General features: G+C 41.3%; 1 protein-coding gene across 2 annotated transcripts in view; it reads right to left on the reverse strand.

The window, feature by feature from the left end:
• Metap2 (methionyl aminopeptidase 2) overlaps positions 1-18,445 on the reverse strand; it is a 30,229-nt gene that overhangs the window by 4,946 nt on the left and 6,838 nt on the right. For both annotated transcript variants that reach the window (XM_021173586.2, XM_021173585.3), the window contains exons 3-8: positions 16,014-16,079; positions 15,484-15,586; positions 8,259-8,420; positions 6,800-6,981; positions 5,203-5,297; positions 1,454-1,550 (exon numbers count right to left, since the gene is read on the reverse strand). In XM_021173586.2, coding sequence (XP_021029245.1) covers positions 1,454-1,550; positions 5,203-5,297; positions 6,800-6,981; positions 8,259-8,420; positions 15,484-15,586; positions 16,014-16,079 — 705 coding nt within the window. The remainder of the gene's footprint in view (positions 1-1,453; positions 1,551-5,202; positions 5,298-6,799; positions 6,982-8,258; positions 8,421-15,483; positions 15,587-16,013; positions 16,080-18,445) is intronic.

The raw sequence follows: 18,445 nt of genomic DNA on the forward strand, positions 1-18,445 counted from the left end.
GGACAGAGAAGCAAATGCCAACACTTGAGTGCTCGTGACTCTGGCGCACTAGAGATCGCTGCTGTGACTGGAAGGGAGCAGGAGTTGGGAGGTACAACAGTGGTTCTCACTGACAGAAGCCATCATGGAGCGTAAAAAAGCACCACAATAGCACCAGGGCTGGGAAGCTCCCAAGACCTCTCTCGTTCCACGATATTAAAAGGCTTTAGAAGATCGAGCTCCATAGTATTTGATACTACAGAGTATTAATAAGAAGCCACCTTTCAAGAACAGAATTCCATATCAGGATTTTGAAAAGCAGGCTGGAGAGATGGCTTGGTGGGAAAGAGCACTGACTGCTGTTCCGAAGGTCCCGAGTTCAAATCCCAGCAACCGCATAGTGGCTCACAACCATCCATAATGAGATCTGACGCCCTCTTCTGGTATGTCTGAAGACAGCTACAGTGTACTTAGATATAATAATAAATCTTTAAAAAAAGATTTTGAAAAGCCAAAAAATTAACAATGAAATAATGACATTACGAGTTTAGTGGAATAACCTAAGAAAAAAATTAAATTTTAAAAATAAAACTACTTATAATCAGCTAAACGCATTTTAAAGTTTATACAGCATTACTCTAAGTCTTAGCCAAGTATCCCCAAAGCCAACTGAAAACTGTTTTTGCCTCTGTCTAGGTAGGTGGGTTAGGTGGTAGATGGAGTGCAAGCCCCAGGCTTGACCTCAGTACCACACGCAGCAGGCTAGGGGCAAACACGCAAGCACTCAGGAGGTGGAGGCAGGCGCGTCAACTGAAGTCACCCTCAGCATTAGGTTTCAAGGCCACCGTGGGAAAGTGAGACCCAGTCTCTCAAACATGAAAGGTTCTTTGTAGCCATTTTATTTCCTTGGACTTGAGAAGGTTCAGTTGACTTCTCCGTCCTGCTATGCATACACTATCCTTTTCAGTTTACCCTCAGTCTTCCCCCGACTTCACCATGTTTAGAACAGCATTAGAGAAAGGAGGACTGTGGCCAGCAGACGGTCAGAAAGACCTGGGACTGAGGACTACACCGGCAGCATGAATGCCGAGCACCGGAAGGCACAAGTGACCCTAGGGAAACCCTAAAGCAGCAGCTCAAAGAGACTAAAGGGCAGACTAGGAAATTACTGGCCTCCAGATTCTCAACTTGATTCAAAAGAAACAAGTAGGAGAATCACCAATAAATGAGACTCTGGCCTCTCTCTCATCCTTAATGTCCCACAGAGCTCAGTTCAACTTTAGATGCCACAGGATACATTTCCCAGATGTCTTCTTAGCTCCTAAGTACCTCAGACAAGGTTCCCAGACAGCTTCCACAGTGCTGTCTCCATACACTCTGCAGCTGACACAAGGTTCCCAGACAGCTTCCACAGTGCTGTCTCCATACACTCTGCAGCTGACCCAGAGTCCTAGTTAAAGTCCTAGTTAAATACCTTGATATGTCTTCCCATCTATTTCTACTTCATAGGATTCCATAACTTCTTGAATGGCCTCACCAACATCGCAGAGACGAACATCAATCCCAGCACACTAAAAAAAAAAAATGTTTTTTAAGGTGCAAACTTTTATAATGGTTTAATATTTTTCAATAAAGGACAATCAGAACAGCTAGTTTGTACATACTAAAAATAAAATGCCATGCAAAGGGTGTTAAGCACATAACAAGATTAGACTCAAATTTCCTTTGCCTGTAAGAAGTCATCAATGTGGTGTATTTTAAAGAATGTAAGGAATACAATAAATGATAATGGGATAGAGATGGCTGGAAAGATGGCTCAGCAGGCTAAGAATACTTTCTCCTATTGCAGAGGAAACCTTGTTTTATAAGCAGAACCCACATGACAGCTAATAACTCTTAACTCCAGTTCCAGGGGATTTGATACCCTCATCTGGCTTCCAAGGGCACCGGGCACCTCGGGTGTACTTAATGCAGGAAAAAACATCAGCAATGCCAGGAATCGCTACCTAGACAAAAATGCACTAGTAGAACTGGGAATCTTGGAGTATGCCATCTTAAAACCTCTAGGGAAATCAATCCTAACCTTATGTAATGATTAGGATGATTCTCAGTCGCAGTGCACAATCACCAGAGGGATAAAAAAAATATAAGGCAGACAGAGTGGTATAATATGCGTGGAGTTCTGTATATGCCACAGATGGAGGGAGACAGGAAGCCCGAGCCCAAGTCAGAGGCAGCCAAGGCAGCATAAGCTCACACTCTCAAAGACACACACACACACACACACACACACACACACACACACAATGATTTATTCCTGGAATACAAAGGCAGTTCAGCAAATATAACATCAATATAAACATACATTATGAGGGAAAGGCACATATAATTTCAATTGGATATACATTTAGAATAGAATTTTTAATATAAAGATTAATAAAATAGGAATAGAAAAACTACCCTCAAAAGAAAAGTCAAAGAAAAAGCCTACACCAAATACAACTGTTGAAACATTTCTTCTAAGGTCAGAAACAAAGTAAAAGAGGATTGCCAGTTTTGCTCAACACATGACTGAATGTTCTATCCAGAACAATTAAGCAAGAAAACAGAAAACAAATTGCAAACAGACTGAGAAGTAAGAAAACCCCCCTCTCAATCAGGTGACAGTTGCCGGTGATCTCTGAAGATGACACAACAGGGGTGTTGGAGCAGTGGCTCTCAGCCTTCCCAATGCTGAGACACTTGACTCCACCTCAGTGCGCGGATCCCCAGCCTAACATGATTTTTAATTCTGCTGTTATGAAGCATAACATAAATCTCATATGTGACCCTGTCAAAGTGTCATTTAACCCACAGAGGTGTTGAAAGTCACAGGCTCAGACCCACTGGGCTACAATGACACCCAGCAGTTCAGAACCCTGAGCTAAGCACAGGTTTGGCTCCCAGCACTCATCGGCAGCTTATAACCATGTTACTCCAGTTCCACGGGATCCAACCTCTTGTTGGCCTCTGAGGGCACTGTACATACACGAGACACAGACATACATTCGGGCAAAATACCCACCCATACCCCAACCCCAAACCTAAAGTGAGACCCACAACTATAAAACTCTCACAGCTACAGGCAAAAGCCTCGTGAAACTGGACCTGACAGTGATTACTTATATATCAAAGGCACAGGCAACAAAAGAACAATATCATCACAAGAAAAAGGCAACTTTAGATTAAAAACACTGGCAACTCATGTGCTCGATATAGGACTGAGACCTCATTATAGACAGAGAACGCTGGAAACTCAGCAATAAAACAACAAAGGAGTTGATAGATACATGTAAACAAATGTACATGGGTAAACTGTAACACAGAAAAGAGAACAAAAGCTGCATACTAGGGGATAAGAAAGGAAAAGACTGAAACGGAATACAACCAATGAGCAGGTTACTGTCCTTTCAGAGAGAACACACACGCGCAACTGCTGTATAGGAATTTTAATGTAGAAACATGGCTGCTCTGGCAAGGGATCACATCCAAAGACCTAGGTCTATGTGGTCCAGCTGGAATGCAGACATTCCCTTATTCCCAAACAATGAAGGTAAAGTTTGTTTGTAAAAGGAAGCACCCATGCTTCAAAGTGATATCCAATTTAGTGGCAAAGTGTTGAAGTAAAGATTAGCAGAATAAGATATGCCCAACTCATGAGAGGAAAGGGAAGCTACTTAAAGGGGATGTGTTTGTATGTGGTAGTTTCACTGGGACAGTTGTACAAAGTTGAAGAGAGACTAAGCTAGTCACAGATGAAGACACAATGAGCCAGGTAATGAGAAGTTAGAAGATCAAGTTAGTGTGAGGCCAAGCAGAGCAATTCAGAGAAGGTGAAAGAAGCCAGACTGAATCACTCAGCTTGGAAAGAAATTTGGACCAGAACAGCTGAGTTGAACCAGCCAGCCGGAGTTCAGAAAGAGTTAGAAGACGTAAGCTTACTTAGCACTAAGTCTCAGAGACTGAAAACAATTCCAAGCCTAGATTAGATTGTACAGAGGCTAGAAGCTTCCAGGACTAGGCCTAGGTTAGCAGACAGAGGCAGTAAGCATCCAAAAATTATCTTTACACACAAATTTTCTAACTCATGGTGGCTTTTTCATTTTTGGTGGTGGATAAATGCTCAAAAGTAGCTAAAGGATAAGCTTCAATGAGAAGCCCCATGGCATCCTTTCTGCGTAGTCAAACTGGACAGAACTTAAACTGCACAGTCTTGGGTCTGCTTAATTATAGTGTAATGACTTTTTTTTTATTAAGATTTATTTATTATATGTAAGTACACTGCAGCTGTCTTCAGACACTCCAGAAGAGGGCACCAGATCTCATTACGGATGGTTGTGAGCCACCATGTGGTTGCTGGGATTTGAACTCTGGACCTTCAGAAGAGCAGTCGGATGCTCTTACCCACTGAGCCATCTCACCAGCCCGTGTAAAGACTTTTATTTGCAACTTAAAATAACAATAAAACCAACAAAACCAAAGGTACTGAATAGGTAATAGGGCAAACCCTCAATGAATTAGGACATGAAAAGATAGTCCTCACAACAGGGGACTGCAAGTCACAATTACAGAGACACTACCTCACATCTACTAGGATGACTACAAACCAAAGAAAATACAGACATTAGAAAATGAGTGAGTGGTAAAGACAGAGCAAGTGCTAAAACTGCCCTGCACACTGCTGGTGGAAATGTAGAGCAGGATAGCCAGTGTGAATGTGTGAATACACTCTCTGAATACACAATGCAATGCAAGAGGGTCACATCTATGGAGTATGTGCCCTAAGACAAACTGTGAGGGAAAGGTGAGTGCTTCAGGGCACTGCAGACACTTTGGGGTGCAGTGAAAATTTCGCCAAGCCCACAAAATGTATAAACTAGAGTGAACCCTAATGCAAACGGGGGCCTTTAATGCTGTGATGCGTCAATGCTGATCAAATGAAAGAAAAGTGCACTTTGTCGGAAACACCAGCCGTGAACATGTTTGTAGGGGGTTTCCCTATCTTCTGCTCAGTTCTGCTACAAACATAAAACCGGTCTAAAACAAAATAGCAACAACAATTAACAATAAAAACGGCCAATTTTACAGGCAATATAAATCACTTAAACTCCTATACAGACCTTAAAACAATCTATGAGTACTCTAAATTATGTTGTTAAATAATAGTGCTTATAGCACACATACCTTTATTCCAGTATTAGTGGCATCCTTTACAGCTTTTAATAGTATGTCATATTTGGGATTAAAAGTAACAGTAAAAGCACAATCAATTATTCTACCTGAAAGAGAAAAAAAATTCACCTTTAAGTTTACTTAACTGTTAAATGATATATTTGCTTACAGAACTTCCTCTATTAACCATAGTTAAAAAGAGAACTGTGAGCCGGGCGTGGTGATGCACGCCTTTAATCCCAGCACTCGGGAGGCAGAGGCAGGCGGATTTCTGAGTTCGAGACCAGCCTGGTCTACAAAGTGAGTGCCAGGACAGCCAGGGCTACACAGAGAAACCCAGTCTCGAAAAACCAAAAAAAAAAAAAAAAAAAGAGAGAGAACTGTGGGCTCACAGGAAGGCAGTATTCCAAGTCCCCAGAGATTATTTAGAATCAAAAAGGCCAAAAGCAGCAGCTCCTTAGTGACTCAATAAAAGTTGTACTGAGTTACTATACATTGCTCCCTCTCAGACAAACCAATAAACAGAAATAAAAACCAGCAGTGTAGCCGGGCGTGGTGGCGCACGCCTTTAATCCCAGCACTCGGGAGGCAGACGCAGGCGGATTTCTGAGTTCGAGACCAGCCTGGTCTACAAAGTGAGTTCCAGGACAGCCAGGGCTATACAGAGAAACCCTGTCTCGAAAAACCAAAAAAAAAAAAAAAAAAAAACCAGCAGTGTGAGCAGAGAAAACCCATCGTCTCAAAGCCCTCAACAGTGTCACTTACGCATTTTAGCAAAAGCTTAAAATCTCAAGTAAATACTCAACCTAAATTCACTTTCTTGCCTGTTAAGTAATATTCACAAGGACTTTAGACATTAGTTTAGGGAAATTGGAAAAGTAAACATATATACTGACCACACAAAGCTCTACAAATACAAGTGTTTGTCCTTTAAAGTCTCATTTATTCCATCAACTCTCTAGGTAGCCTAGGATGACCCTGAACTCATGCGCATTTTCTTTTTTAAAAGACAGCTTTACTATGTAGTTCTGGCTGACTTTGCTATGGAGATCAGACAGGCCTTGACCTCACAGTGGACACCGCCAAACCTGTACCCTTTATTATTTGGTGGTGGTGGTGGTGGGGGTTCCACTGTGTGGCCGTGGCAATTCTAGAACTCAGACATGCTTTGCGCTCACAGACATCCACCTGCCTCTTCCTCTTAAGTGCTGGAATTAAAGGGGCCAAGCCACCATGCCTGGTTTCCAGCTCCCACCACCAACTGATATTGGGGGCTGAATGTCAGACTATTGAGCTATATACCCAGCCCTGGTCCAATATTTTGTATTTGAGCATATTGTATATAAAACAATGACCTGAATGGGGAAAAAAATGTACAATCATATGAAAACAAAATGAATGTCAATATTCAAATAATTTCCAGTTTAAGTAGGATGCTTTAAACCTAAAGCAAACAAAACTCTGCCCCAGTACAGCTTTAGAGAAAGGGAGCCAAGAACAAAGCTTGGTGTTTAGTATTCACAGCTCCATCTACTGCTTACAAAAGGCATCCTGCCAGCCCAGGAGGCATGGCTGAGTGGAAGATGGGACGGGATTACCCCATACTCACCACTTATATGTGTTCCAAAGTCTATCTTACAGATGTCATCATACTGCAAGACTGTCGTGTCACCAGCATTGGGAGTGTAATGGGCAGCACAGTTGTTGAGAGAACACCCAGTGGGGAACGCCAGGCCTGCATTTAACCCATTTTCCTTTATTAGCTTTCGGGAACAGTCTTCCAACTTCTCACTGAAAGACAAAGGATTTGTTTTCAGTTTCATACCTTAAAAACCTGGTTACTTTCTGGGAATGATATGAGTACTTTCTGAATGTGGAGCTCATCACAAGAGACACGGAAATAAATCTCTGCCATCCCAAACTCAAGAGAACACTCTACTCTGAACTTCAGTTACCAGCCAATTTATAAGTTTCAACTTACACCAAATTTAAGTTGCTGCTACAAGCTGCACGTCATGTGCACATGTGTACACACACATATACGGTTTAATGTTATGTACCTGGGTGCTCTGCCTGCATGTATGTACCACCTGCATGCCTGGTGCCGAAAGAGGCCAGAAAAAAAGCAGCAGAAGCCCTCCATGGAGTTACAAACAACTGTGAGCTGCCACTGCGCTGCCATGTGGGTGCTGGGAATTCCACCCAGGACAGCTTGAAGAGCAGCCAGTGTTCTCTCAACCACTGAACCATCTCTCCAGTCTCATAGTGTGTATTTTAAAAATTATTTTAAGTAAGAGAATTCTCTTCTCTGCTAATCATTTCACAAGGTAAGAAGAATAATTTTACTAGTTCCCTCACTACATTTGTGTATAGAAATGTAAGAATTCCTATTTCTGAGCTGGAGATATGGCTCAGTGGTTAAGAGCACTGACTGCTCTTCCAGAGGTCCTGAGTTTAATTTCCCAGCAACCACATGGTGGCTCACAACCATCTGTAATGGGATCTGATGCAGTCATTCTGGTGTGTCTGAAGAGAGCAGTGGTGTACTAAATAAAATAGTGAAAGAAAGAAAGAAAGAAAGAAAGAAAGAAAGAAAGAAAGAAAGATAGATAGATAGATAAGATAGATAGATAGATGGATTACTGGTAGTAAATAAACAATTTCCAGAGAGAAAATTAGTCACTACTGTATACAAGTACACCCAAATAAAACTGTACACAAAAGAACATGCTGATGTGCAAATGTATGCAAGCTGCATAGTTCTCTGCTTGTACAAGAACAGTGACTGAGGAGACACAGAATCTCTACCTAAGATAAAGAATCTCTACCTAAGATAAAGAATGTTACTAACAAAAGACTAGTAACAGCCAATTTTAACTAAGAAGCTAGTCAGGACTAAAATGACCACCTCCCCTGACTCCTTAAAAAGACAGGGTTCACTAAATAGCTGGTTGGAATTCACCATGTGGACCAGAATGACCTGGCACTCAGAAATCTACCTACCCCCTTCCATAGGAGTAAGGTGTGAACCACCATGCCCATGTTTTATAGAACCATGTTCCACCTACCAGATTTCTATCATCGTCATCCCAGGCTTGATCCAGCTCATGACATATTTCCTAACTTGCCGATGTGCCTCCGCAGCTTCTCGGAAGTCGTTCCAGATCTCCTCACTGGCCTGGTCTAGGGCCTTTTTTTCCTCACTTGTGGTTCTCCAAGCAGCTGTCCGCCTTTGGAATAGGCACAGCACAGTATGAGTCATTTACAAAACCGCACAAGAATATTAAAAGCTGAGAGATTAAAAAATATACCAAGCAATGTAAAACATTGCAAATATAGTCTCAGTTTTTATATATTAAACAAAAAATGTTTAATATTCAAAGCCACATGCTTACAATTAATCCAACTTACATGAAGCCCGTCTAAAAGAGTATTACAGGAAACAAATCCCTCACGTTCAGACTTCATCATAACCAGGAGGACTAATCATTTTCTACTCACAGGAAATGGCCAAGAGAACAGAAGTATGAGAATTCAGAACTGAAGCGGGTACTGTTTGAAGGTGAGGTCATACTTGCTTATACAAGCCATCAAAGGCGTACAGCAGCTAATAGCGACACAGTGCCTTCCATATCATCTGGGTCCCAGAAATCCCCTAATCCCTCCACGCTGTAGACAACAAGACTGCAAATCCCCGGTATCAAATGCTTTTATACGGATGCAGAGTCCATGTGCAAATCCTCCGCAGACTCTTTAAAACTCAGTCTGAAGTTGTGTTGCTTTAAAAACAGTTATTTATATTTACTTGTCTGCATAAGTTAAGTATAGGACGCATACTTATACCTATAATCCCAGCCCTTAGGCTGAGGCAGGAAGATTGCCATGAACCTGAGACCAGCCAGGAATACACAGTGAGTCCCAGGCTTAGCCTGAGGTACATGGCAAGATTCCATCTCAAAAACAAACAAAAAAACCCCACAAAAATGAAAACAAAACCACACACACACACACACACACACACACACACACACACACACACACCTAAACACACAAAAAAACCTCGCCTAAGTCTGCATCTTCTAGGTGAGATTCATCTTTGGGGTCGGGGCACTTTTTCAGAGCCTTTGCGGCTCCAGTCAAAGGTTCTCCTCCCCTGCGATCCACCCTGACAACTGACCTCTTGTTTCTCCGGCCCTCCCACACCCCCAGTGCTCTATGGGTTTGTATGCATGCCCTATACAAGGCTGAGCCCTGGTTCACAAGGACACCGAGTCTGGCAGATTCTTGTATCTAGTACCTAACAATCTATATGCCCCACCTCCAACATGCAGCATAGTATCTAGTAATGAAAGCCAATGACGACCAAGCAGCATGTTTTCAAAAACATAACTCTTTTAGAATGAATTAGCTTTAGAAATGTGTTATAATTTTTACATATTCTTTTGTTTTTTTTATGACAGGAGATCACTATGTAGCTAGCCCTGGCTATTCTGAAACTCACTATGTGGACCGAGCTGGCCTTGAACTCAGATTTTTACCTCCCTTTGCCTCTCGAGCGCTGAGATTAAACCATTTACTACCATGCCTAGCTTACTTTTCTTTTTAACTTTATGTGCATCAGTGTTTGGTAGCGTGTACATTTCTGTACCCCCTGTGTGCCTGGTGCCCAGAGGCCAAAAGACGGTGTCAGATCCTCTGAAACTGGAGTTATAGACAGCTGTAAGCTGCCATGTGGGTGCTGTGAACTAAACCTGGGTCCCATGGAAGAACAGCCAGAGTGCTCTTGAGCACCAAGCCATCGCTTCCTTCTAGTTCTAGACATTCTTACACTGCTGCAGAACAGAGTACAATTTAGTGGCACTAGCTCACTTAAGTTACAAAAGTTACTCCTTCAAGGACTTACTTGTTTCTGTCTCTACAACCAGTGATTGAGCAGACTATAGTCTGCAGATAAATCCACCCTGGTGCCCGCTTTGTAAATAACATTGTATTGCAACATAGCTATGCGTATTTGTTTACATGTAGACTATAGTTTTATCTGTGTATTTGAGTATGTGCATATGTGAGGTCGGAGGTCAACATCCTCTGTCTATGGCTCTCTTAGGTCTCTCACTAGACCTGAAGCTTAGGAACTGAGAACAACCACTAGCCTCAGGGATCTTGCTGCTGGCCCCACGCACTGGAATTATAGGCATATGCCACATCTGACTTCTTACATAGTTCTAGGGATCCACACTCAGGTCCCCATGGCTATGTGGGTCTGACTCAAAAGGCCTTGCATGTATTTGGAAAAAGCTCTTCCTGAGCAACATTGCCAGTCCGCCACAGAGTCTTTCATAATACAAATACGCTAACACCTAAGGCCGAATCCGGGATGACCCATCACAGGTTATGACTGCTCTAAACCTTGGACTTTTAAATCAGCAAACACCTCAAACTGCCTTGACTCACTGTCAAGCTTTTTACTTCTGACTGCTGCTGCTGCTTGTAAATCCACACCGAGCACCTCAAACTTCCTGCAAAGGCCCAAAGGAAATGGCCCACTTCATCCTGGCATTCAACAGAAACTTCTTAGGCTTATCTTTCTGTTAGGAAATATATGCTATCTAGCTACTGGTATGACCAAATAAAACAGTACACGAATGTCAGGCTTAATTTATTAGAGTAGCATAAAAATACCTTTCAAACCTTATTATAAATGATTATAGTAGGTAACTTCATCTTTGATATTTCCTCCAATTCTTATCCTCATCTCTTACCTCTCAAGTACAGCTGTGTACCACCATGTGCAGTTATAAGCATGCTGGGAAAAAGACCAGGGATTTACACATGTAAACCAGGCATTCTACCAACTGGGCTACATTCCTAAGATTCCTTTTAATGTCTTGCCATCTTAACAGTGGACATACTGGGCAGGAAAATAAAAGTAAAAATCAAATCAAACAAAAAACAACCCCAACAACAAACAAACTCAGGAGTAGCTGCACAGTCCTGTAATCCCTGCAGAGGCAGGAGGATCTCTGTGAGTTTAAGGCCGACCTGAACAGTGAGCTCCACAGTAAGACCCAAATGAACAAAAGTATATACATATCAAACAATATTTTGTTGTTATTGTCCTTTGAAACTTGCTCTGTAGACCAGGCTGGCCTCAAACTCAGAGATCCACCTGCCTCTGCCTCCCAAGTGGTGGGATTTTTGAATCCAGTACACGGAAACTTTTTTTTTTTTTTTTGGTTTTCGAGACAGGGTTTCTCTGTGTAGCCCTGGCTGTCCTGGCACTCACTTTGTAGACCAGACTGGAATTACACTGGGAAATTGGATGCTCTAATAAATATAATGAATGGGTGTTGGGGAGGGTTAATGTGAACAAAATGCAATGATCTACATGTATTGGAGTTACAGGTGGTTGTGGTCCATCCAACACGGGTGCTGGGAACCAAACTTGAGTCCTATGTAAAAGCAGCAAGCTCCATTAACCACAGAGCTACCTCTTTAGCCCCTGTATATGGGTTATTAAATGATAAGAATCTTGCTGAGCCCCGACGGTCACTGGATGCATGAAATGATTCTTGTGGATTTCTTGGTACTTCTCATGAAACCCTTGCTTTCTCACACGAGGGTTGCTGGATACCTTCTCCTGCCTCTTGCTGCTCCTGGGCTGCGATGTCACTCACTTGTAACCAACACTGCTTTGAAACGGAGTATGGCACAGCAGAGAACTGAACCAATACCAGAACTGTGCCCTCTGTGCTCCAAAAATGTGAACTAACTAATCCTCTTTTACTTATAAAAGTTAGTGATTCCGGACTGGTTAATACAGACATGTTGGAAGGGTTGAGGGTGTGGCTTTTAAAATAACACTCAGCTGAGATGGTCAAGGTTCTGGACTAGACGCCCAACACGGGAAAACTACAGACGGATCAGAGTGATTTTATTTCCATCTTACAAATGAAGTGCAGTGTCCCAGCACCCGTGTTGGATGGACCACAACCACCTGTAACTCCAATACATGTAGATCATTGCATTTTGTTCACATTAACCCTCCCCAACACCCATTCATTATATTTATTAGAGCATCCAATTTCCCAGTGTAATTCCAGTCCTCTGAATTCAGAAAGCAGAGGGCTCTCGCTGCCCTTGTGGACCAATAGCGGAGGCCAATGGGAGCAGAGACCGGGTGTGTTAAAGCCCTGCCAGCCCTTTTGGTGCATAAGACACACAGGGACCAGCTGCAGGGAGGCAGATCAATTTTACATGGACTGATCCAAGGCATGTATAATTTCGGGAGACAGGGAGGTGTAGAAACATCCAGGATGGTTTTTAAATTGTTGACAAATCAAAAAAGTATTTTCTTCATTTTATCATTTCCTAAGCAATATATATCACCTGTAAAATTAATAGCTGCCACTCAAGACTACTTATGAAATTTAGAAATAGGCTTATCAAACTTCAGAAATCAAAACCATAGAAAATCTTATCTAATTTTTAACTCCAGTTCCATACTTGCAAAATACTCATGCATGTAAAAAAACAAAAACCAGTTTTAAAAAAAAACAAACCCAAAGATAGGCCAGTGGTAGACTTAAGGAAGTTAGCAGGCCTGGGTGCTCTAATCCCAGCACACAGGATGCAGAAGCAGGTGGGCCAACACAGGGGTTACATAATGAACACTCAGCTAGTCAAGAGTTACAGTGAGACACTGTCTCCCTAATAGGGCCAGCTAGGTGGCTCAGTGGGTAGACATGCTTGCCACCATGCTTCCTGATCTGAGGTCAATCACCAGAACCTACACAGTGGAAGGAGAGAACCAATTCTCAGACACTGTCCTCTGTCCCCCACATCCAGTACACAAGTGGCTGCCTTTCCCCTCCCCACACAAATGCAAAACAAAAAGCCAACAACTAAAAGATGTTCAAAATCATTAACAGTGTAATTATTGTAAACTGCTATTCAATTCTACAATCCCACTTCTGGAAAATTATTCCATCATAGTAAAATTATCCATACATAATACACTACCTATTTATCTAAAATGTTTATTATAAAAAATAACAGTGGCAAAAAAAAAACCAAAACCAAAAAACATAGGAGACAAAGTAATGCTCATCAATTAGAAGAATGAGAGGAAAAATCTGATACACTTATTTACATCACAGAATCCTAAAGCCATTCAAAAGAACTGAGTCACTTATACCACAGAATACTAAAATCATTCAAAAGAATAACAAGAGCTATTCTTCTAACTTGGAGGGACTTCCAAGAGGTAGTACTATATTAGAAAAGGTGGAAAAATGCTTATGTTTTAGATATAAAAATTATATAAAAATATAAAATAAATGATCGAACACTCCCCTCATATAAACAGACACAAAAGTACACATATATGAGCATAGAAAAATACGGAAGGCTACCTGCTAGATGGTTAACATGGGTCTGGAAGGAAGGGAAAGAAGAGGGAACAAGCAAAATAAAAAAAAAAACAATTAAAAGATTATATTTGAAAATAAATGTGATCATATCACATGTACTATGAGAGTTTATGTAATTAATGTAAATTACATGTACTTAAGACATTTTAAGGCTGGGACCATAATAGATGAATTCAAAGAAAAGATGTCCATGTCATAAAATTTTAGAACTTTATAAATTTCCTAACAATACTCATATCTGGGGATGAGGGAGGTGAATTTTTAACAACATTTACTGATTTCAATGTTTATAAGCCAATGAAACCATGCTACAGTAGAAGCTTTCTTAACCAATTACTCCACGCACTGTACTCCACGCAATGCTCCTGATTCCATCTTTAAGGCACACCATGGTATTCTCTATAAAGCCAGCAGGCGCCTGTTCTGGCGACAGCACTAACTTACCCAGTGCTTACATCTGTTCCTGGTCTAGGAGCTTTACACCTATCACTGCTGCACAGCAGTCTAGGGAGGGTCCACTTTATGAATGGGGATGTTACCTGCCCGTGTCACAAAGCCAACTCAAGTGTTAGACATGAGATTCAAATGCAGTTCCATGTCCAGCAACCATAAAATGAATTCTCTATGATCATCTGCTGACCATCTGAAACACCCTTAAAGACCACTTCTAGTGCTGGTGAGCCTGCTCCCAAAGCTGCTGAGTCATCTGTGTTACTTAGTCGCTCGCCAACTCACTATGGTACATAAAGGAGCTGCTTCTGTGAAAACTCAACCAACTACCGTGGAAAGCTTCAATCCAAGATGAATCACTTAAAAACATTCTGTGCGGGACTGGAGAGCTGGCTCAGCAGGTAGAGCACTGCTGCTGCTGTTTGCAGAGGAGGTTCAGTTCCCAGAACCCACAGGAGGCTCACCACCATTTGTAATTCCCACTTCAGGGGACCCAAAGCGCTCTTGTGACTTCCACGGACACCAGCATGCATGTGGTGCATATACATGCAGCAAGACACTCATGCACATATAATAAAATAAATATATCTTAGAAAAGATAATGTTTTCTTATCAAATTAAGTACAGGGGAGACCTGTGGGAAGCAAGCAGGATAGTAACAAAGGTAATTCCACATAAAGGTGGAAGGGGGCTGACTCCATAGGGGCGTGTGCATACATGCACACAAACACATAGGTTTTTAATTTAAAAAAGGAATAACAGTGGGAGCTATGGAGATGGCGCAGTAGCTAAAATGCTGAGTCAGGTGTGAGAAGAAAGTTCAGATCCCCAACACCCAAGTAAGAAAGCGGTGTGTGTGGTGGTGTGCCGCTGAAGCCCAGTGCTGCAGGGTGCTGTCAGACAGGCAGGCCCAGAGGATCACTGGTCACCCACCAAAACAGCAAGCTCTAGGTTCAGGGAGACAGACAGATACCTAGCCCACCCCCACACATGCTCACCAACTATACATGTTTTCAGGGGAAATGTCACACCAAGTACACGGTCACTCATCACTTTGCTCATCTTCCCAAAAACCCAAGATGAAATGAACAGATAAAAGCATTATGAACACTTTATGAAGAAGAACAAGTGTGATCTCCTGCAAATCCATGCTAAAAGACTAAGATGAACAAGCAAGCTAACTTTGTAAGACTTCCTTTTTTTTTTTTTTTTAATACCCACCCTAACCTACTGTTCTGATTAACCAACCTGCTACTGGTCCCAATTATTTTGGGTAAGAAGTCTTCTACTGTATTTTCTTTGCAACAAGTCGAAAACTTTTAGTAAAATTGAAATTTCTGCAAGAAGTTAAAGTGGCTTTAGCACTGGGCTACAGTAGTCAAAGTCAAACGGGAAGCTGTGGTATGATTCTTACCCATCTTGTGTGGGTGGGTATTCACACTCTTGTCCTTTGGGAAATACACCATTAGGATACAGGTCACATATTGGAACTGAGGGAGGGTCTGTTTGAACTTTTGCTGTGAGATACAAATATTCAGTTATACTATCTACAAAAACAATAAAACAACCATATTTGAACAGTACAATATACAAGTTATTAATAAAACCTTACCATATTCACACTTTAAATTATGGGACCTCTCATTAAGGATTTACCCAAAATCTAGTCATTTCAGAGCTAGTAGACAGTCAGAAATTATGTTCTTCCTGCTGCTCTAATAGAAGAATTGCTTCTACTGTCCTCTGTAGAAATACCAAGTATGCAAAGGCAACCAATCATACTAACAATCCTGAGGCTAACAGCTAAAGACAATGCCCACAGACTGCTAACTCCAGCTCGTTTGTTTCTCTGACATGATTATGGTCCAGAGCAAGTTCTAGAGTCTTCCTCAGACCCGGGGTTACTAGTCACGGTCAATCTAATAAGACTCGTAAGACACTAACGTCCTCTCTTCTTCTTCTTCTTTTTCTTCTTCTTCCCAGTTGTGCCATCAGCATCACCATCTCCATCTGAGGAAACAATTCAAACACACTCATTTAGACAAAGTATGTGCATCCACAGACACTCACAGTGCCTCCTCCCTTCAGCACTGACGGTGCTCACTCAACACTCTGAGGAGGGTTTCTTCTTAATGTTTCTAGAGTTAAGATTAAGGTATGACATTAAAAACATTAGCAGTTTTTACTCTGAATTACTCTAATAAGTGCTGAGTAAAATGCATATTTTAATTTTTTTCTTTTTCATTTTGTTTGTTTGTTTTTCCAGACAGGGCTCCTCTGTGCAGCTCTACCTGTCCAGGAGCTCACTCTGTAGAGCAGGATGGCCTGGTCTCAGAGATCACCTACCTGTCTTCCAAATGCTGGGATTGAAGGCGTGTGCTACCACTGCTGGCTTACTGTTTGTTTTTATAGTTATTGGAGAAAAAGAGTTCTGGGTCAAATTGTATGCAAAAATTAATATGCATATACATATTCTCTAGGTTCACGGGTTTCAATCAATCTCTAAAGGGCTAGATATGGTCATGCCAGAAATCTCAGCACTTGGAAGGCTGAATTTCAAGCTAGGTTAGTGCTTCAAAGAAACAAACAACAAAACAAACCAACAGTGCTCAGAAATGAGACTTAAGAACTGTTACGAAACACCCAACTCTGTCCACAAACCGGTGCTATGAAATAGAGATATAAACAAGCTATCTTCCAGGACAAGTACAAGTTGATGATCTAACCATATGCTCAGCAAGTTATGTATTAAATGTCCCTCAGTGATATGACCTGAACAGTAATTTTAGCAATCTATACCTAAGAAACAATGTCAAGTGGCCAGGGACAGCTCAGTGGTTAAGAACACTCACTGGCTGCCGTTTCTGAGGAACTGGGTTCAATTCCCAGCACCCATGGCAACTCACAACTGTAACTTTAGTTCTAGAGCATCTGTAGCCTGATGCCCTCTTCTAGACTCCACAGGCACCAGGCAAACATGGTAAACAGAAATCATTTCGTTTAAAGTCAAACGACCAGTTTTCTTTTTTGAAGCATACTCCTTTAAATCCTGGATTCATAAGAGAGTCATTATTAAAAAGGTTTTCTTAGCAAACACTTCAATCTTCTAATTAATCACACAAAAATTGTTATCATTGGTTTATAATGATGCCTTTTTATCTGTGCGCTTCTTAAAAAGACCAATTAGACATCTGTTGTTAATAAACTACACACAGTAACAAGTATGCAGTAATTGCACTCTACTAAAAAATGTTCTTTTAGTTTATCCTTTTCCTTTCTTTACTTAAAAGAAGCAGTTTGGAAGGAGATGTTTTTAGTTTGTTACATTTAATTACAGGACATTTGTAGGTCCACTGCAGAGTATGATAAAAACACTAATACTGGTTAAAATGTCCAACATAAAAATATTTTACAATACACAACTTTTGATGTCATATAATTATATAACTGGATTCATATAGCCTCTGGTGTTTGTTAGGTACCAAGCAATAGGCACAGGAGAATAAAGCAAGGTAATCACTCAATATCTAGTATACAGCTTCAAACATTAAGCTAAAGCAAAGACTTCAAGATATATAAGCCATGCGGCTGTGAGATGGCTCAGTGGGTAAGAGCACTGACTCCTCTTCCAAAGGTTCTGAGTTCAATTCCCAGCAACCACATGGTGGCTCACAACCACCCGTAATGAGAGTCTGAAGTCAGCTACAGTGTGCTTATGTATAATAAATAAATCTTTAAAAAAAAAAGATATATAAGCCATTTTACAGATAACTAAAAATCTTCCATGCTGCATGAACTTGAGTGTTATTAGCTTCTTTCTAGAGGGACTTCTTTAACTTTAAATGGGATAGTTAAACCATCCTCTAATAAAAAGCTTCCTTTGATCTTCTAGCATCCTTTGGAAGTGCCTTAACTCAATGCTCCAGGTGTGACTCATTACAAAGTAACAGCCACTCTTTAGCTGGTAACAGGAAGCCACCAGAGCCAGGATCTGAATATTGATATATGCTTCTGGTTCTAACCATTTTAATAGACCAAAATTTACACTTTTGCATGTCATTTGTCCTCCTTAGCATCCCAAGACACCCCTAACAAAGACTATTCCATCATTAATACTATACCCAACTCAGTGGTTATTTGCTGAACTGACTACAGAAGTCCACGTTAAACAAAGCTCTAGGACCTAGAGAGGGACTGCGCCTCAGTGACCAGAGTACACTTGGTCAGCACCAAGAAGGTGCCCACGGGATGAGAAGGTCTAGGTAATCCTTAGCTACATAGCAAGTCTGAGGCCAGCCTGGACTACAGGAGATGCTGTCTATAAAAAATTAATTCAATCCTCACTTTATTTAAAAATTATTAAGGAATATACTTAG

This window comes from Mus caroli, unplaced genomic scaffold (assembly GCF_978045245.1).
Source record: "Mus caroli unplaced genomic scaffold, Mus_caroli_1 scaffold_9, whole genome shotgun sequence".
NCBI lineage: Eukaryota > Metazoa > Chordata > Mammalia > Rodentia > Muridae > Mus > Mus caroli.